Here is a 22,064-nt window from a genome sequence, read left to right on the forward strand (position 1 = left end):
AGTGATAAACTGTCCAAGTTTTGTTTTGATAAAACTAGTGTTAAAGTTAAATAACACTGTTTTAGACAACTGTTATACAAAAATAATGTCCTAGATATAATTATGAATCACAAGTCAATTAATCTAATCAGTAATTAATTACACAATTCCGACATTGAACTATAGACTGTGTTATCGTTAGAAGGTTGCCCTTTTGGACAGATATAACAAAAATATATATGTCAGATATCAGCTGATCCTATATAATATCCTGTAAGGTTAGCACGACAGGGCGCGACTTCAGCGAGAGCGATATAAAGTGTGACATACTGCTACTCTCGCTCGCTCTCGTTATGTCGCTCTCGTGCAAGTTGCGCCCTATCGTGCTAGCCCTATTGACTAATATACTGATATCTTTTTAAAAGCATGTTCAATAGACGACAAAGCACTATGGATATCCTCCTGCAATCACGAAAAGTAGTTAAATAGTAATGGGTTGACCAAACAGTCCGTGCGTTTCAGATAAAAAATATTTTTTTTATTTAAAAATGTTTTCAATAAAAAATCAGGCCATCCGTTTGAGAGCTATGATACATAGACAAAGGTTTCAAACTTAGACTTACCCCTTTTGCGTCAGAGGTTAAAAAAATACGAACGTGGGATCACCCACGTATGTCAATTGGCTGATCCCAAATATGACTTTTAATTTAGTTTAAAAACTATGTATCACTTTTATTTAATACGTTTTTTTTATTATTTTTACAAGGTTTCCCAAAAACATTCCTATTCGAAATTCGTCATTTTATTATCAAGAATGCATAATGTACTTAAAAAATTGTACGATCTTTGTTTGCTTAAATTGATTAAAAGAAAAGTTACCAGTTACAAAGTTACAGAAGTTCACTAAATTCAGAGAAAAAAAATTATGACGTCACTACACCCACGTATTTGTGAAACCTGGTGGGAGATTATTGTGCACCAGTAATAAAACACATTTTAATAATACTCGTTTACGTCCCTGAATTTCCGCCTATAGGGAGTTCGCAAAGCCGATCACCTTTATTGAAAATATAAAAAGAAAATTAAAAAAAAATAAAAAAATAGTCTACAATTTTGATAGACGGAAAACACTGATTTGCGTTTGGAATTTAACGTTAAAAGAGAAAATTTAAGAAAAAATACATTTCCAAGCTCAAAAACATCAAAACCCTGCCTACGACAATTTCAATAAAAAAACTTACTGTATAATAATAATATGTATACTTTGAAAAATAAATTTTAGTTAAAAAAACCGACCTTAAAAGTCATTCATCCATTAGTTTGCTACCCTTAGGGTCGGATTCCAGAACTCTACTCAATGCTCAAGTCAGGATTTGAGCAGACTTGAGTATGATTTCAAGCACCGGAAACACGACCCTAATGGCAAGGACTTGAGTATGATTTTCAGTGCTCACTGCAATACTCAAGTCCTGACTTGAGTATTGAGTAGAGTTCTGGAATACGACCGTTAGAGGTGGAATATTTTCTTCAAAATTAAATGGGACCACTTCTGGGGTACCGTCTTTCCAACAAACAAAGAATCATCAAAATCGGTTCACAAATGCCGGCCGGAGTTATCGCGTAACATACATAAAAAAAACATACAGTCGAATTGTGAACTTCCTCCTTTTTTTGGAAGTCGGTAAAAAATGCCTGAATATTTTTGATATAGCTGTACAGAAGTCCACCAAGCATGTTTTTGCACTAGGTATTCAAGAAACATTGCATCCCATATTGTGGATCTAGAATTACTACCATCCAAAATTAACAATACAATTAACAAACATGGTTTACTATGAGAAATAAATACGTTTGAAGTTTGATCGGTAACAATAAATCCTCGGAATAAGCAAAACGCCGTGTTGCCGCGCGATATAAGACTGGTAGAAGGTCAAGATCGAAACAAGGTTGAGTACTTTGCTCTTCCTGCGTTGTTACTGTTTCCTATACGTGTTTACTCATATACGGACTTAAAGAGCTATAGTCTAATAGTGGAATTTTTCTAAGTATACTTGAAAATTCTTGATTTTAATGATGTGTTCTAATTTCTGCGTTTATAAAATGTGTATTATTCCCAAATACATTAAAGAAGTTAGGCGTTAAGCGCATCATCCGTTGCTTTGAAAAAAAAATATTTCTAACCAGTTTCAAAAAAAGGAGGAGATTCTCTTATAATAATATTATGATATCTTTTTTTTGGTACGTATGTTACTCGACAACTCGTATTTGTATTTTTAAACCGATTTGGATGTTTCCTTTTTGTTGGAAATTTGAAGAATATATTCCACGTCTAAGGATATCAAACTAGGGGACGAATCCGATTTCACGCACTTTCCGGTAACCGATTTCAATAAAACTTGGCAAACTGATGTAATTCCACGAACTTTTGAGATCGGTTTTTCGTACTCTGTACTGAGATTATTATGAATGGAAGATGAAATGATGGACGATTTCACCACGCCTTACAAGCCAGTGCCAAAAGTCGCTAAATCGAATGGTTAAATAACACAAATCACCGTTTTAAATAGCACAAAACTCTCTTTTAAAAACAGTTAAAATTAGTTAAAGTGTTCAACGTATCGCAACTTACCCTAGCGATGCGAGACTTTGAATGTTATAATACTAATACTAATCATTCGAATGGGCAAATCATTCAATCATTTTTTCACTTAACCGCGTTCTAGCTAGGGGCCGGCAGACTATTGCACCGACTTTAGCATACTTTAAAAAAAATTACGTATCCACACTAGAATGTAGCTTTCGATTAGAAACCAAAATACAACCACCACTCCTGTAACTGTACTACTTCATTAAGCAGCATGCTGCCTCAATTGTTACAAGTTTTGCTTCAATAAACTAGATAGTATTATAGTCAAAAACACGTTACATTTTAATTTGGTTAATGCAACTCGTTGTTAATTATATACACCCATGTTAATTAATATCTAGGAAGTCACAGTTTCGAGATTCAATTGTCTTAACACGATCACAGCGTGTGAGGTATACTAGACGACGAGGCCGCGAACTTTGCTCTTCCTGTCCTAAATCAATTGGAACTCCCTCCATACAATCACGTGATACACCACGTGTGAGTCGGTTACAGATTGATTGGAAAGTAAAGTTCTACTTAGTAGGACTGAAGTCCTAGGTCTTTAAAATCTTATTTTGTATAATGTTATATGTCAATTGCGACTTTTAACTACAGTATACGTGAAGTAATTCTATTTGCACGAACATTGTTGTAATATCCTTACCTATTTCTACGGCCAAGCAGTAATGTGAACTTTACTGAGTTCCGGTTTTGAAGGGTAAGTAAGGGTGCTGGAGAAATTACAGGCACATGAGACTTGTAAACTTATGTCTCAAGGTGATGGGCGCAGTGGCAGTGCCCCTGAGATCTTTATATAAAGTTCTGAGTGGTAATGCAACTGCTATGGAAAGGCGTGTCTTGTTCGTTACGACACTTGGTATCACAAAAAAAAACAAAGAGTATATTCCGAACGTACCTCTAATTTAGAAATTACTTTTTAATGCTGTTGGAACAAGTACATACCAAATTTTCTGATAAGCTATCTTGAACTTAAGTAGTTATTCCTCACTCACCTTTAGGAACATAAAATACAACATTTATGTGACAGATAAAGCAAATAAAGATAGAGATGATTGGCAAATGAGAAATGGTTATCGGTAAGGGTCACATTTGTGTAACAATTTTACGTACATATAAAATCATCATCATTTTCATCACGTTGGTGTTTAAATGTCTATTTTCGATATGTAGATAAAATTCTGGCCATCACATTAATATTTTTATTGTACCTTGTACAAATACTGCAGGAGAACGTTAATTCTCTTATCGGACAAAATTTGTAAGGAATGGAAAAAATCTGTGGGTGAAATGGGGACGTAAAATGAAATGTTTAAGCATTCTGTAAAATGACTGTTGACTCAACTAAGCAAATACTTTTCTAGGAAAAATCTCTATGGAGAATTCATTACACATGATGTAGATTGTTGAAATTATAGGAGATGCCGCTGCCAAGTCCTGAATTACCTTTCAATGGCTTTATACACTAATTAAAGATTTTTTAATTTTATTTCAACAATAGTCAACTGTAAAATTGTGAAATGATTTGTTTATCAATATGATACAAAATGCAAGAAACAGTCTTTAAACATAAATGTGTCTCATAGGCAAACAATATCATTGACTGTCTATTATGTACTAATTATTAACAAAAATATAAAATGTATGTAAATAAGTAGTGTGCAATAAGACTATTAATGTGACTAGATTAATAAAGATTTTCATATTTGTTTGTTTTTACTCGTAGTTATCATGATAGTTACTATCATGATATTTTAAGTGTTAAAAATAATAAATGTGACATGCAAGTGTATAAAATTATCACCAGGTTACTATATCACCAGACATCAGAGTGTATTTACTTCAACTTCAAGTACTAAACATAAATCTGATAAGTGTGAAATTCACAATAAATGAAATATTAACGGAAGAACTGAAATAAATATTCAGTCTATATCTTAATAGATGATAAGATACCGTAAAAAGTGTAAATGGAAATCAGGCATGTTGATCTCATTTAGTGTCTTGAATATCAAATGAATAATAAAATTGTTGAAAAAATTATTAAAACACACGTTGATACCAGATACATAATAGTAATACTGTCTTATATTTTTCAATCTACCCACTTTTGGTTATCTTGAGAAAAGACAATAGCCTACCTACAATGTCGTTGTATTTAATAAAAACTATTTTTTAACATCAGTGACATCAATTAGCAAATTAAATTTACGTTACGAAGTTATCTTGTATTGCGCTGCAGGGGCACCGTGTTTAGATGAAATATTGAACTTTCCGAGAATGATGGCAAGATTGTTCTGAGTAAAACCTACAAGAGTCGACAAAGTTTCGTGTAGAATCATTGCAACGTGTAGGTTAAACTCGCAATTAAAATTTTCGCACACTCTAATAAGAATAATTAGTTTTAAATTACGAAAATAAGATACAATGTGGAAAATATTACTATCGCGCGCAACACTTTTACACAAAATATTTTTACATAAAACCTAGAAGTTTAGCAAAGATTTACACAATCAAGTGTCTCAGTTATATTCTGCATTCATATTTGTCCTTTTACTATTCCAAACCCCTACAAATGAAGAGAAATAGACTCACTGGTCAGTGGAGGTTATAAAAACGAATAGTCATAAAAAAGTACACACGCAATCGCGAACTAAAGGTATACTGAAAGTAGGACTTACCTGAGGCCTGCCTGCGTCTAAAGCCAATATTACACTTGTAAATTACCACTTAATTTTCAAATAATCTCGATGTAAACACTGTTTTCAGAAACCCCGCACGTAACGTCCTGCGAGACCGAATTGGTGATGTGTAGTGTTCATTTGACGTGTATATGACAGCTCACCAATAATCGATTATGAAAAACCAATAATTAAAAAGTTTTGTTAAAGATTTTCGTGCAAAGCAATAATCGCGAAGCTTGAATATAACTCCTTTACGAGTAATATTCGTAACAGTAAATTATCTAAAAATTGTAAATAATTTATCGTCTTCAGTTCACAGGAAAGTAACTTTTATCATTTCACATATAATCGATTTTAAGGTTCTTATTCGAATGAGTCGGACTTTTACAACACTAGACATGTTGAATGTGTCGGATTTTCTCAGTGGAATGGGAAGCATGTCTACCAATCAGCGTGCAGGGATTGGTCTCAAGAAGGTGGCGTGATCGCTACGTCACATTAACAATACATACCTTTCTGAGCTATAGTATGTATTGTGATCAATATCAGAAAACTAAAGTCTTATAACCCTCTATCGGAAGCTGACATTAGAAATAATCTGTTTTAGAGCATTTATGTCAAATAGAAAGTAGACATTCATTGAAGTTACGTCTGGACAAAATATTCGAATAAGTGGCGCCATCTATTGCAAGCACGGAGAATTAATTATTTCTAAAGTTTGACCTATTAAACAACTTTAGTATATTTTAATTGTATTATTTTATGCATAAATTAGTTAGCACCATTTTATAATATATATTTACAAGATTTGAAACATAATATCAACCAGTATAAAATTAATGTATTTTAATTAGAACGCCACTTGACGTATTCAGAACATTCAGCTATTTTCAAAACTTCTTCCAGCTTCTTTACCAAATTCATGGTTCCTGTCATCATGAAACTTCTTTCGAAATTGTCAAATATTTTTTAAACATTATTTAATTTTACGATTTTTAAGAAACGTGTGTATAAATGAACTTAAATAAATATTATTTAGAGTTTGCATAGAAGGCAAAAATGTTCAAATACTACAAAGATTTGTGCGATGTGGTGTCAGTGCTAATTTACTGTCCTAGCGATAAATCTTATCTACTTACCAAGGAAAACAACGGTGAATTTTGGATTCCATGGAGTAAAGTTGAACGAAACTGCTGGAAGAGCACGGCAAACAAAATAATTTCCGAAGTATATATAAAATATTTTTTCGCGCGCGTGTTTTGTTGCGAGTGCGCATTGTTGTGTAACGCCGGTTCCCACTGAAATGAAAAAATTGAAGTTGACTGATGTGAAGTTTTAAAAGTTTTATTTCAGAAGTACTAAGTTTTAATCTCCTGTTTAGCCTAAATTAAGAAATCGTTGGTTTTAGTGTCATAATAAGTAGAATCGTCATAAAGTAGATTGGTTATTTTGATCCTGCTACTCAATAGCTCCAGTTATATATATATATATATATATTTTTTTTTTTAAAGCTGATCGGCGCTTGTATATCGTCGGGGATAGTGCAATTCCGCGTTAACAAAAGCATTAATAAAAGGCGCGTACCAAATTGTGCAGGAGAGGGAAATAAATTTATAGGGTACTTTATTATTTCAATGGCTACGACTTTTGTTTTTGCATAGTTAGTATTAATTTATGTTATGTACGGAATGATAACAATAGATTTTCGGAAATTACGCTAATTTGGTTGCTATGACATTTATGCAAATTTGATTTGGCCATTAAATTACCGAAATGGAAATTCCTAATCAAATGCTAGTTACGCGTAATTGCGCTATACCCGACAATATGCAATTTATTGTCTATTACGACGTCTTCCTCAGATATTCGGCACGGACTGCTTGTCTCAATGTCAACCACTTCGGATGTACAAGATATGGCTCCCGAACCATCAGCTAAACTGTGTTTACCATGCCGTGTATAAAGCAACAGTGAAAGCTGATGTTAAAAAGAGAATAAAAACGACAAAAGTATTAAATTTGTACTACTTCGTAGTTCATAGTAGTTGTAGGTATTAGGAACATCGAAACCTATACATTAGTGGATTTTGTTCACAAATCGTATAATGTTTTTAATAGTGTATTTATTAACTTGACTTCAAAAAAAGAAGGAGGTTCTCAATTCGACCGTATGTTTTATTTTGTATGTATGTTACGCGATTTGTGAACCAATTTTGATGATTCTTTTTTTTGTTAGAAAGAGAGCACCCCATTTTTGGTCCCATTTAAATTTGAAGAAAATATTCCACCTGTAAGGGTGGCAAACTAGGTGATGATTACGGTTTCGCGCACTTTCCGATAACCGATTTAAAAAACTTGGCTAATAGATGTAATTCCATGTACTTTTGAGATTGGTTTAAACTGCCTCTGTGGACGAACGGTTACCATGCCGGACTGCCACGCAGAGGTCCCAGGTTCGATTCCCGGGCCGGGAGAAATAGTTGTATGCCCTACAATTATTTCTCTCGTGAGTTTGGGTGTAATTTGTGGATGTCTATGTGTGTGTACATGGCACCCGCGACACAGGGTTTCCCTTTGGCGGGGCTATGTTGAGTGTGTGCGTTATCTATTTGTATTTATTTATTTGGTTTTTGTAGTACTCTGTACTGAGATTGTTAAAGAAACCATACGTGAACTCGTAAATAAAACACAGTTTACAGTTATTTATTTCGCGTTGTCTCTATGCAACTTACAGCAGACGGGCATGCGTAATCGGTTACAATGGCTCAACATTGTGGAGTTGGAGCGTCATCGTGCTCATACTACCCTCAGAAGTCCCGAGCTAATGGACTTTGTTTCTCTGGCAACTGGAGAACAACAAAGCAAAGATAACAACAACCCAGTAAGTTCTATGAAAATGACTCGTACTTTACTTTTTTTGAGCCACCAGTTGGCACTTTCCAGGCAAATGGTCTTATATTTGTCGAAATACTTTTTAAATGTTTGCAATAACAGACTTTTATTAACAGGACGTGGATGGGAGTTTATTAGTAGAGATCAGCGAGGATAACATTATCGTCGGAGCGGACTACAGCGGAGCAAATACATCAGTAATGTCTCAAAATTACCAACTGTTACAAGCTGCCAATTACAAAAAACATGGTAATTATAACTGTTGTTAGTTTTAATTCAAGGTAGACTGAGAGACGTTCTATCGTATTTTAACGTTAAATGTCACTAATTGCAATTATTTTATTATAATTACTTTGTCGTAAAAATACTTACCTGAGCAATTTATTGCTTTGCAGACCAGACACGTATTTACCGTGAGTTCGTGGTGATGGTGTATCCTGCATCATACATGGGACCTCAATCGTTTGTGCAATTCATGGTAGACATTGGCTGGCAAAAACCACACTGTTCCAGTCTTTTCAGGTGCCAATTACAACACTTATTATTAATTTAGCAGAATGAAAGAAAATGATTCCTGCTATTTGGACGCTACTGAAGAACTGCTAAATAAGCTTGAACTACTGCAAAACCTAAGGTATAAGGTTCGTCTTTGGGCTTCGTAAATATGACCGAATTTCACATTTCCGCAGTCAGCTCAAATGGCTTTCCATCCGTCTCCGCAGGAATTTGCATATTGTCTCCATTCTTTATAATATTTTACATAACCCTGTGTCTCCCGGGTACCTGAAAGAGCGTTTCAACTTCCTTGGGTCCTAGGTTAAACCCTGTCGCTCTCTTGTTAGGTCCCAGTTATCTTTTCCATGCTTCAATTCCGGTTTCTATTCTCACTCCTTCACTGTTTATAAGGTCAGACTTTGGAATATACTTCCTATTACTGTTCACGAAAGTAAATCGTTATCTGTTTTTAAAATGAGAGTTAAAGAGCATTATTTATCTACTATTCCATCCATATCTTAAGTATTATATTATAAAATATGTATTTATCTAAGTATTTATATAATTTATAACAGTTTAATATTATTATATTATTTTTATATTATATATTTTTTCTTGTTTTGTTGTGCACATATGTCCGTTCTTTTAGTTATAGTGTCCGGTATTTAGGTCTGCAGGAAGAAATTTCTATTAGAAATAAGCAGAACCTTTTGTTTTTAATTTCCCTTGTATTCTTTGTGACTTGTTGTATTTTTCCTGTACAATAAACTATTAAATAAATAATAGAGCTATAAATTTGGTAGTATAAAGAAGGTTTCTACTGGAGCAGCCTGTGGGTGAAGTATACGAAACGTTGCGTATAGCGAGCGCCATGTTCAATATAACAACGCTTTTAAAGTGCTGATGGGACTGCCAAGCTGGTGCAATGCCTCCTGGTGCAATGCCTCGGTCACGTTTGCGGAAGCTCACTCGGACGGCTTCCAGGCCGTAAAACGGAAAAAGATTGTCTCGCTGTTGAGTCGCGTGAGGCAAAGTCCCAACAGCATTCAAAGTGCAATTGCGGGAAGATTTGACTGTCCAATTGTAAAATTCTGGATAGATCAAATTAAGGGCGTAGCCCAATTTATTGTGTAGTTATAAATTATGTCTGCATTGTATTATACTTACTTTGTTTTTAAATTTTCGTACTAACATAGGCACTATGGATATTTTTAATGGTCCGATTTTTTTTTGTAACATCTAGTGACGGGATGAACATGATGGTAAGCTACACGTCTGTCCATAACAGTTATAGTGCCAGTCAGAGCTTTAAATTGCAAAGATCTGAGGGGAACTACCACTGCGCTCGTCACCCTGAGACATAAGTTGACAAGCCCCATGTGCCTGTAGTTTCACCAGCACCCTTACCCTTCGGAACCGGAATGCAGTAATGGTCACATTACTGCTTAGCGGCAGAAATAGGTAAGGAGTACTTCACTGGACGAACTCTTTCACAAGGAGCTCTACTGCTACTAAAATAATTATTATTGAAGGTAAAAAATTATTATTATTAAAAGAACTGTAGTGAAGGCTGACAAGTTACATATTCAACACTCCATTTTGCGAAATATGTGTTTTTATTTGGATTACTGATAACGCGAATATTATCACTAATATCAGGTTTCTTACCACGGTATGACTTCTTTTTATTTTCCCCATATTTCGGAACGGTTGCACACTCCATGGTCATGGGTTGACTGGCAACCTGATATTAGTGATAATCATTTAGTGAATAACCACGAAAGTCTTAAAATCTATATAACGTGAATATTGTTGTGAAAAGTCAATATTGCGCTTGTTTCGGGGTTAACAACTAACAAAATTTTTCACACAGGGCCGCAGATATAACAAATCGCGGTGGACTTACGTTCTCGGAGCTGCTGATGTGGTCAGCGGCGATAGAACCTGCAACACAACACAACGGTACAATCGCGGAGATACGTTGCCGATATATCTTTAGGTCAGGAAACAAACACTGCTGCAAAAACCCTGTTTTATAGGTCTGAAATAAAAAAATAATTATTTTTGTTCTATACAGTACATAGTAAATAGTACATTGTAATTATTTACTCCGTGTATAGATAGCGTAATAGCTGATTTTTGCTCAACAGATATTTCGACAGCAATAGCGATATGAAGCTAGAATACGTCGAGTTCAAAGAGCTGGTTGCAGCTGCACGTGGTAGTCGACAATTATCAGTCGACGCCTTAAGCGTTGCAAGAGATGCTGATGCTTGTCTTAGGTATTGATTTCAGGTCTTATAAAAATGTAACATGTATTTTTTTTTGTAATGTCAAGTGACGGGATAGACAAGTCGTGCGCCTGCTACACGCCTGTCCATAACAGTTTCAGTCCTACTCAACTCTATACCTACATATATCGCAAAGATCTTAAGCGCACTGCCACTGCGCCCCTCATCCTGAGACATAAATTGACAAGTAACGTAATTTCACCAGCACGTAAGGGTGCCGGTTTTGAAGGGTAAGCCTTTCAAAACCGGAACTCAGTCAGGCTGACATTATTGCTTGGCGGCAGAAATAGATAACGTGGCAGTAACTACTTCTCTGGGCGAACTCTTTCACAATGGGCTCTACTGCTACTAACTCAACTGCCTCTGTGGCCGAACGATTACCATGCCGGACTGCCAGGTCCCAGGTTCGATTCCCGGGCCTACATTTATTTGTCTCGTGAATTTGGGTGTAATTTGTGGTCGTCTATGTGTGTGTCCATGGCACCCGCGACACAAGGTTTCCCTAGTGCGGGGCTATGTTGAGTGTGTGCGTGGTGCATTATTATTATAATGTATTATATATACGAGACCTGTACCCCACCTACGGTGGGGTCGAGCTCTTCGGTGGCACAGCAGTTAGTACACACCATAAGCGCTTGATGAGGATGTCGATTCCCGATTTGGACTAATTTAAGAAACGAACATTTCTAAGTTCGTTTCGGTCTGAGTATTCTGGGTCGTATAGTTACCTTCATACGATAGCGTGCGTACGCTTCGGGCTTCGCCCTCCGCGGACCTGGGCCTACGGCTTCGGCACTTATGACTTTGTTTTAAAAAAAATGAAATAGCTATTTAATGGCGGCCATATTTAAAAATAGCAAAGATATATTTTGACCACTAATTTTTATCAAACAATTTAGAAATCTTTTCGTGCCGATCTTCAGTCCGAACAAAGCAAGTTTTTTCAACAGCCATTTACATAAAAAATTACGGCTGTATAAAAAAACGGCGGAAACAAAATTTTTACCCCAAATTATGATTGAAGCTATGCCATTTTCAGTGGAATTAGGAAAAAAAATGATCTACCACCAAAAAAGTTTGTATGGCAGCCATATTGACAAATGGCGAGAAATAAATTTTGACCGCTAATTATTATTAAACCCTCATAGAGACTCCCACCTGTACATTTTCAATCGAATTAGAGCAAATTTTTATATGCCGCTAAAAAAGTTTGTATGGCAGCCATATTGAAAAAAGACGAAAAAGAAATTTTAACCTCAAAATATTATCAAACAACTATAGAGCCACATACCGATTACCAGTTGAATTAGAGCTAAAAGCTTTTTATAAACGCATGTATGGCGGCCATATTAACAAATGGCGAAAAACAAATTTTGATCACAAATTATTATCAAGCACTCCTAGAGTCCTCCGCATGCCAATTTTCAGCCGAATCAGAGCAAGTCTGTTTCGGCAGCCACTTTTGACGAAAAAAACGATTATATGGCAGCCATATTAAAAAATGGCGAAGAAAACCTTTTGATTAAGGACTCCTGGGCGTCTTTAGGATGCCAATTTTCAGCCGGATCGAAGCGAGTTTTTCTTCAGTCGCCATTTTGAATTCGCAATTTTGATTTTTTTTTAATCCAGGTACTTGACCACTATTACCCTCTATGATATTCCTTCGAGCACATCGTACTTATCTCTAATAGTTTCCGTGGCAGAAGGCTTCGAAATGTGTTAATTAAAATGGAAGTAAGTTAATTTGCTACTCCGCGAACCCAGTGAAGGTTAAATCGTGCAAAATAGCTACGCTCGTGTTGAATTTTAATATATAATTGTATTTTAGAAAAATATTTATTTAGAAAATATTTTTTCATGCAGTTAATTAAATTTAAATGAATTTAAAAAAAAAATTCAACACAAGCGTAGCTATTTTGCACGATTTAACCTTCACTGGGTTCGCGGAGTAGCAAATTAACTTACTTCCATTTTTATTAACATGGACTTCCGCAAAGTAACGCCTGAATCTGTTAATTACTTCGAAATTTGTATGGCGGCTATCTTGTTTATTCGAATTTCGAACATTTTTTATTTTCGGCGGAAATTGACCAGGGTGTAGCTCATAAAAGTGCACAAATATTCCCTCCATATGTTATAGTTTTTGCAGGCCGTCACCCTTTCATATTTTCCACATTCCGATCTTCTCATATTTGATTCTTTGCCTTGGAGCCTATCCGCGTACAACGGTATAAATATGTTTTTTTCACCATATCGGGAAGTATGGGTTCTATTTCTTACGTCGCTTTTCAGACAACTAGGAATCCAGCCGAATTCGCAATTATCATTGACGGAATTCCTTAGAGCTGTAACAGAACTTCGTTTACGGGGCACAAGTTTGCTTTTGCGCTCTCCTCGCAGTGTACTGGGATATCTTACTGATTTACAGTGAGTATTGAAAGCATCGAGTATATAACCAGAAATAGAGACGAAATAATCCATCCAGGGCCATCCATCCCTGGCAACTCATCAGTCAAATGGTATTATTACTTTTAAATATCAACTCTCGTTTGTGCTGAAATCGCAAATTAGAAAGCTGAAATAGTACAGTGCCAATAACTGGTCTGTGTGTACGTTTTCGTATATTCCAAAAATCTCTAACTATTGGGGGTTGTTCCATTCGGTGGTGTGGTAAAAACAGCAAAACATCTAATTACAAAACAAACGGAATCACATTTCTTTGATAATTAAATATTAAATTATGTACTTTTTTGAATTTTTGTCCATTATAGCAAAGCTCAAGTTAAACTGGTCGATTTAAAGTAAAACGACAACCGTCAATTATTTCGAATTCGGGCTGGCCAATCAGAGCGCAGTTGTCACCGTAATGATTTGGCGGAACAGTTTTCAAACAAATTAAATGACATTTGGTCTCTATTTCTGGCTATATATTTGATGAGTCATTCAAAATGGTGTGATTTTTAATCAAGCTAGAATCAACGAAAAATCAAAAAAGTGCGACGTATTCAAATCAATAAAATTGTCAAATTTTCACTTCAAAGTTATTCTCGCAAACCGATTTCCTAATATTACAACAAACTTGAGATTATTTCAATTTCAGCGATCGTGACATACAAACAAATTCAGCGGTAGCCGGCTCAAATGCTACAACAAGTAAGGATTGTGACACTATTTTAAGACAATTAAAAAAATGCTTTTACATAATTATTCTTTAATTTTTCTGTGCATAAATAGATCAATATTTGTTATTTGATTTGTAACCTTTGCTCAACCAGTGCAGATTACGGATAATCCTGGAGTATCTACCACCGGAGGCCGTCAAAACGTTAACGTTCGGCCGCAATATAACGTCGCTATGTATTCCGTCCGACTGCACAGGCAAGCACAGAACGAGATGCTAGAACTTAGTCAGTTTGACGGTTAGTTCTACAGCTGGTGATAAACAAAAGTACCTATCGTCGGGGATAGTGCGTGCAATTACGTATAACTAGCATATAGATATAACGTTAAATCCCTCATAAAATTTTATTTAGAGTAAATACGCGTCTTTTACCAATGATGGAAATAATTAAAATACGCGGATTTGCACTATCCCCGACGCCATGTTCTGAACTTACATTATCCGCTTCCGGTTATACAATTCTCTTAAAGCGCACTGTCAAGCCCTTGTTTGAAATTCTGGTATTTGATGCATCATTATGTGCCGTCAATACCGCTATGGCGCATTTACACCAAGTTGCCCGGTGTAAATAGAGAATCGGGTCGAAGGCGAAGTAGTCTACGACGACCCGGTGTAGATGCACCATAACACTGTCAACAATGATCTTACATAAAATATCCACTTACACATAGGTAGGGCCCGGATTAATATGTAATTACATATATTTCATTTCATTAATTGACTTTCTTTAATTTGTGTGTGAATGACAAAGTTACTTTTATTTTCCATATTTTTCCATATTTACAGGTTTAGACCATATTTCTACATGAAACTTGCAATAAATCTATTTTCAATCATAAGTGATAATTTCTATAATTAAAAAAAAAAAATAAAGGTGCGTGCGTGCTTGAAATAAATTAAAACCTTTATTTTTGCACTAAAAAGAATTAACAGTGTATTGTGCGGAAGATTAGAAGACAACCTAGATGTGACCCACTGAAGTGGAATAAAATTTGTTGATTTTTTTTATAATAAAGCGTAATCTATGTGAAAACAATTGTTTTTTATCTGCATATTTTTTCCATATTTTAAGATTTTTTTGCTCATATTATAAATACATAGTTTGTAGTTTATAGTGCATATTTATCCGAGCCCTACACATAGGACTCGAGTGCAGGCAGTCCAACCGATTAATGAATTCATTGGAATTTTTACATTCAGAAGATGCGGTTAGTCCTTCAACGGCTCGGTTGATAACTGGCGCTTTGGCAGCGGCATCCATTGACGTTTTAGGCCCTACCGCGTCTCCAGTCGAAGCCATGAACACCGTGCGCTACTTCGCCACGCCTCTCGATAAGCCAACCTCTGTGAGATCCACTTCCAGGATACAACTAGAAGCGGTTCGCAAGCACCATGAAATGAACACTACCGTTGCTGTATTTTATAATTATTTGATGCATGCAAGCAACATTTTTCAGAGTATTCGTAAATATTATCAACTTGTAGCCTTCCCTTGCTTTGGTCGATAATTTTGACGTCTGCGAAAAGTTCAAGTCATTTTCTGTTTTTGTGTTACTGATAAAAACGTAAGACACTTTAGCGTTGAGGCTGAATGTGTTTGGGTTTCAGAAGCGCGCATCATTAAATGCAAAAGCGGCATTTGCGTGGGCAAATCAGGGTGAAGAGGCGAATCTGGGTGCGCTGCTGCTTAAACTTTGTGACGCTACACGTCCGATTTTCGCCAAGGAGTCACGTTTAATACGCGTTTCTTCACCAGTTTACGCCATAGGTGACTTTCCTTTAAATGTTAATTAATGTTAACCGCAGAACGTGAAGTTCCGGGTAATAATTTATCGTCCCAATTAAAATAGAATAGAATAAGCTTTATTGCACACAAAATAACACAGTGACAATACAAAAAATAAAACATAGTTAAAGGTATCGCTCGACAGCGATCTCTTCCAGGCAACTTTACAAATTATTACGGAGTTATAGACGAAGGGCAGTTAATGGTACACAAAGCAGCTAAACGATATATAAATTAAACCGAATTCATAAAAACGTACTACATTATATATTATAACAAATATCCACATTGCTACATACGAAATATATAACTATATACACATACAATATATAGAATATGCTTGTGATACATATTACATATACACACATTATATACACATTATTTTAATTTGGATGACGAATATTTAACTTACTCTATTAAATTGAAATTACTAACTGATAAATAATGTTCATTTACCCATTCCTTAAATTTGTCAAGCGATGGGCATGTCTTATCGCTTCCGGCAGGTTGTTCCATAAACGAGTTGCCTCAACCGAAAAAGGTTTATCCAGAGCTCTAGATGAGCGCATGGATATTTTCAGCCTCAGGTTCTCCGATGAACACAAGACATGCGAGTGACATCATGAAGGAAATTAAAATGCTCTTTGAGATAATCAGGAGAAGTGGGGTTAAATAGGACGTTGTAAAGTAGAGAAAGAATATGAGCATTCCGGCGAAGGCGAATTGACAACCACTACTTACTACGAAATTCCGTTATAATATGATCACATAATTGCGTAATCGAAATATGAATCTAATATCAAAATTTTGGATTCGCTCAAATTTATTCAGTTGCTCTTCAGTGAGATTGAGGTAGCTGACATCAGTATAGTCTAATATGAGTAATAGAAGAGATTGTGCTAAAGCAATTTTAGTAGCAATGGGAAGAAAATTTCGAAGTATCCGCAATGATGCCGCCAACGCAAAAGTTTTCCGGTTTACTTCTTGTATTTGTGGACCCAGATGAGATTTTTGGCAATGAGCACTCCTAAATTCTTACATAGTCACTGACCAGCAAGGTCACACTATCGAATGTAATTGGTGGGACAAGTGACCATTGTATTTTTGAAGTCAGATCAGTGCTGCCAACTACAATGCCTGTATGAAATATGTATGTTACAGGAGATCTCCATGGAAACTTGGGAGCACTTCTCGCAATGGAGTCGGCTATATGGCCTTCCGGACCAGCTTTAGCTCCAGCTCGACTGCTCTTTCTGGGTGATTTTGTGGATCGCGGCCCTCACGGTGCCGAGCTGATAGCTTATCTTTTGGCTGCCAAACTTCAAAGGCCTAGTGGCGTTCTTATGATTCGGGGAAACCATGAAACTAGAGATATCCAGAAGATGTTCACGTTTTATGCGTAAGCGAATCACGACCTGTTTTGTACGGTTTATTGTTCTTTTCCATTGCTTACAGTGATATTTTTGTGCAGCGAATGCGTAAACAAATACGGCGAAACTGAAGGTATCAAAATATGGAACGCTATCAATCAAGTATTCGACGTTCTCCCCCTTGCAGCTGTTGTCGACGACAAGGTTTATATAATTTAATAAATGTCGTTGTTCCTTGGTGTTGTTTGGATACGAAGTAAATACGCACTTTGACCAGTTTGGTGAAGATTTTTTCGGTCATTAGGGGCCCATATACTTATTGTCTGTATCCCAAATTTATCGTATTATATGTGTAGTGTCCATTTTGTGTCTCTATTTTCTTTTTTTTAGTTCTTGACTAGTATTGATAGAATATAAATTTTTATTAAAAAAAACCGAATTCAAAAAGTTCGTGAAATTACATCTATTTGCAATGACCTAGGTTACCGAAAAGTGCACGAAACGGGATTCTTCCCCTAGTTTGCCACCCTTAGAGGTGGAATATTTTCTTCAAATTTGAATGGGATCAATACTGAGGTACCCTCTCAACAAAGAAAGTATCATCAAAATCGGTTCACAAATGCCAGAGTAATCGCGTTACAAAGAAACAGCCGAATTGAGAATCTCCTCCTTTTTTAAATTGGTCAAAAATAAGTAGTATCGGTTACCTATTCTTCTGTGCACTGATGAATAAAAATTTTGTATGGTGAATTTATTCGTTTTAGATTTTCTGCTGTCACGGAGGTATTCCTCCACCTTGGGTGTGTCCGTTGATCACAGCGATTGACAAAATTCCAGTGCCATTAACAAGGCCCTTTGAGCAGAGTACAATCGCTTGGGAACTACTTTGGAATGATCCTATCAAGTGAGGTTTCGTTAATACACACGGCGGCATATTGAGCGGGAAAAAAGGTTTAATTTTTTAATTTGAAATTGCTTGCTGGTTTCTAGTTTTTTATCACCTAAATTATTTTAAATTTAAAAAATAAATTTACTGTCGCTTTTCTTACAAATATTTTAAATTTCGAAACGAAATCGAGAGGACGGACTTGGTAGTCATCATTGTAGATTCATCATTATAAGAGACGTTTTAGAAGAGCATTTGATACTCTTTGCTTACTTTACCGGCGACGATTTTATCTTATTGCATGATAATTCGCATGCCACTCGTTCAACTCGAAAGTATCTCAAAGTTATGGATGTTTTACTGTTATGGACAGAGCATGTTTGAAAATGACTGAAGCGAAGTATGCAATTCAGGATTCCGCGGCCGCTGAATAGGTGAATACGATGATTGAGTCGCAGAACCTACCAAGAATCAATAGATAACATTATTCTGCATGCTAAAAATGGGAACAAACGATCTTGAAAGCACGCAGTGGAACATTTTATTATTTTAAATAAAACTATTTCCATCAACTCTTCCTTTCAAAGATATTTTGGTTACATGAGAAGAGGAAAAAAGCGTATTGCGTATTTTTTGTATATTTCTTTTAGTTCAGTTGTTTTCTAAATGCAGTTATTTTTATTTATTTAAGAACTATCATTTTAAATGTGTATTATTTTAAGATAAATGTTTTTGAAAGGTTAAAAAAATGCTTTGTTTTCTTTCACAACTTTTTGTGTTCCGTTAAATTTGCCGCTGTGTGTATTATTTCATGAACGACGAAGATATGCTTTAAATTTACATTTCTTACAAAGTCTCGACTAAAGGGCGTTTTTGAAGACTCCAATTGTTTACGACAACAATTTTTACAGACCGAATAAGATGACGGCAACACTAGCACTCGAGCTGACAGCGAACGAAGGTTTTGCTGCTAATACAAAGCGCGGCACAGGACACGTGTTCGATCAGAATGCCCTGGATCGCTTCCTGGCCGCCAATCGCCTGTCGCATGTCATCCGCGCGCATGAATTGCATCAAAGTGGATTTATGGTGATGAAATACCTGGTTAAGACCCTTACCTGTCAAGCTGGTTTGGCTCTGCGTTATTGCGTCAAAACTTTTAATAGGCATGAAACCTGTGTCTTTATTAACACGCACCATATCCGGACGCTATCTCGGCCAAGCATAATTGACAATGACATAATAAATGGAAAAGCAAGTAGAGCAGAATCCGCGTGATGGAAAAAGGATGCCTCGTGCTACACGTTTTTTTTATAATATCAAGTGAGGGACGGACAAGTCGTGCGCCTGGTGGTAAGCTACACGCCTGTTCATAACAATTGCTGTGCCACTCAGAGCTTTAAATTGCAAAGATCTTATGGGCTCGTCCACTGTGCCCGACACCCTGAGCCATAAGTTGAGAAGTCCCATGTGCCTGTAATTCCACCAGCATCCTTACCCTTCAAAACCGGAACACAGTAATGCTAATATTACTGCTTGGCGGCAGAAATAGGTAAGGTGGCAGTACTTCCCTGGACGAAGTTTCACTCTACAGCTACTAAAACGCAGCAGCTTGATTTTGATTGCCTCTCCCGATCGGAAACTACGTCTTTTCCGAGTCGAGGTGCATAATTGCGATTCACAACTGGCTGATCGGAAACTTTGACATTTGTAATCGGAACAATAGCTGATTTAGAAAGAAATAGTAGGAATCAGGTTCATCTCGCTCAGAAACCCTTTTGATTTCGAGACTACCCGATCAGATCGATTCCCGTTTGAATCAAAATCAGGACGCTGGCACGAGTAGTAAGATGTAACGTAAATTGGCATCCTTTAGTAATATTACTATCAAGGACAATTTTCATTAGATAATCAATAATTAGCAACTTTTTAATTAATAACTGAATTTCGACAAATAAGAAAAAATGACCCATAAAACCGTACTGTTTTACAGGTCCTCGCCGGTCTTGTAGCCGGTATAGTGAAATTACAGGTACACGGGACTTGTCAACTTGTCTCTGGATGACGGGCGCAGTGTCAGTGGCTCCTCAGATTTTTGCGATTTAAAGATCTGAGTGTCACTGCAACTATTATGGACAGGCGTGTAGCTTACCATCAGGCGCACGACTTACTCGTCTCGTCACCTGATATAATAAAAAAAAATATCCATGAATATACTTGTTCTTGAATTTAGTTAGGCTAATTTTTAATTTTCCCGTTCTTTTTTTTTGTTAGTGTCAGCTTCGTGGGCGTCTGGTGTCAGTATTTTCGTCGTCGCACTACTGCGGGGGCAACAACGACTCAGGAGTGGCTCTTCTCGATTGCGAAAAACTGCGACTTATACGTATTAATAAGGATTATTAAATACAATGTAAATGGATAAATGATGTAATGTAAATCTAGAACTGAAAAATAAGACAAACTTGGCTTGTGTGCACTACCGTGCCCTATCGAACCTCGTTCTAGAGTAGTGCTCTGTAGCCACGCCACCCCATTTTTTTTATTATGATATTACCCACTGTAATATCATCATCATATGCAGACTGACTTCACCCACTGCTGGGTATAGGCCTCCAAGTTTCTGTGTCACTCCCCACGATCCCGTGCTAATCTCATTCAGGTTCGTCTCCTAATTCTTGCGATGTCTTGCGCCCATGTCGCCGCTGGACGCCCGACGTTCCTGTATCCAGTCCTTAGACGCCACTCAGTTATCGTCTTACTCCATCTGTCATCTTGTCTCCGTATCAGGTGTTCTGCCCAGCTCCACTTTAGCTTCGTGATTCGGTTCCCCGTGTCCTTTACCTTAGTTCGACTTCGAATCTGGACATTGGTAACATGGTCTATAAGCTTGATTATACGACAATAATAGACACTGTAATATACGGCTGACGTACTTGTATTTTTTTGTGAATGTACTACTATTGTTTGAATGTATTACATTAAAAGAAAAAAACAATTACGGTGACGTTGCTACGGGGAATTCTCTGTAGCCACACCACGTCTTATAAATACCTATAGATGCAATTTTAGGCGAATATAAGTTAATTCAGTTACATTTCAATTGTCAAATTGACCCGAGTCCATTTGTGTTTATCGCCTATCAATAATGTATTAGCAAAATTGTTATGCAATATTTTGTAACATGAATGTGAAGGCGTTTCATTATTATTTTGACAATTACAGACTCATCCGTAGAACAAAGATCTATGTGCAAGACTACTTGTTCTCAGGACATAGTACATTTCGTTCGTTCTTCTTCACTGTGGATGATCGACCATTGTTAGATTTTATTTTTCCGAAACGAAATAAGATATATAAATTGTCAAAACACCATCACGAAATTATTCTCATATAGGTGCTTATTCACTTTTCGCTATATAATCACATCGGATTCTGTTCTTAGGATGAGTCACAGTGGGTAATACCATAATAAAAAAAAATAGGGTGGTTACAGAGCTTGGAGCATGACACGTTTTGGAGCCTGTATTTGTCTTTGATTTTTGGAGTCTGTATTTGAGTCTGGTTTAGCAGTTTTACGTTGCTTTATTGCATTTAAATAAAAACATACTTTCAATTTGATATTTATTACTCGATCGCTTATAAAACTGACCATGGTGAAAATTAAACAATAGAACTGTGTGATTTATATAAATAATTGTTACTTACTATTAGTGGAACTTAGCTATTTTACATTACTAAAACTAAACAATGACTTCGGCAAAAATATGAATTGAAGTAAAAGAAACAATTAAGTAACTAACGAAAAATTCAAGTGAAAAAATTTGAACACAAATGAATTACGAATATTTACGAAA

The 22,064-nt window shown here is 36.2% G+C and overlaps 2 protein-coding genes across 2 annotated transcripts in view; one reads left to right on the plus strand and one right to left on the minus strand.

The window, feature by feature from the left end:
* Nucleotides 1-5,323, minus strand: part of LOC113226110 (long-chain-fatty-acid--CoA ligase 4) — an 85,426-nt gene extending 80,103 nt beyond the window's left edge. Inside the window, exon 1 of the mRNA XM_026458639.1 lies at nucleotides 5,308-5,323. The gene's annotated coding sequence lies outside the window, so the exon portion shown is untranslated. The remainder of the gene's footprint in view (nucleotides 1-5,307) is intronic.
* A 1,910-nt stretch (nucleotides 5,324-7,233) lies between these two features.
* On the plus strand, nucleotides 7,234-21,619 carry LOC113226169. Its single transcript, XM_026458701.1, has 16 exons — nucleotides 7,234-7,319; nucleotides 8,044-8,190; nucleotides 8,318-8,450; nucleotides 8,597-8,723; nucleotides 10,570-10,695; nucleotides 10,847-10,978; nucleotides 13,280-13,414; nucleotides 14,088-14,140; nucleotides 14,263-14,406; nucleotides 15,369-15,547; nucleotides 15,777-15,936; nucleotides 17,116-17,353; nucleotides 17,426-17,528; nucleotides 18,089-18,228; nucleotides 19,122-19,299; nucleotides 20,485-21,619. Exons 2-16 carry the CDS (start codon nucleotides 8,053-8,055, stop codon nucleotides 20,611-20,613), a joined length of 2,115 nt encoding a protein of 704 aa, XP_026314486.1. The 5' UTR covers nucleotides 7,234-7,319; nucleotides 8,044-8,052; the 3' UTR covers nucleotides 20,614-21,619.
* The last annotated feature ends 445 nt before the right edge of the window (nucleotides 21,620-22,064 follow it).

The sequence above is a fragment of the Hyposmocoma kahamanoa genome, unplaced genomic scaffold, assembly GCF_003589595.1.
Source record: "Hyposmocoma kahamanoa isolate Upper Pololo Valley unplaced genomic scaffold, ASM358959v1 182, whole genome shotgun sequence".
Classification (NCBI taxonomy): Eukaryota; Metazoa; Arthropoda; class Insecta; order Lepidoptera; family Cosmopterigidae; genus Hyposmocoma; species Hyposmocoma kahamanoa.

What these genes read in the sequence shown, in the direction of transcription:
- LOC113226169 (XM_026458701.1), top strand. Translation starts at nt 8,053, where the DNA reads ATGCGTAATCGGTTACAATGGCTCAACATTGTGGAGTTGGAGCGTCAT. An exon ending in GATGCTGATGCTTGTCTTAG is followed by an intron (nt 10,979 to 13,279) that starts GTATTGATTTCA and finishes GTCGCTTTTCAG; the next exon opens with ACAACTAGGAATCCAGCCGA. An exon ending in CGGCTCAAATGCTACAACAA is followed by an intron (nt 14,141 to 14,262) that starts GTAAGGATTGTG and finishes TTGCTCAACCAG; the next exon opens with TGCAGATTACGGATAATCCT.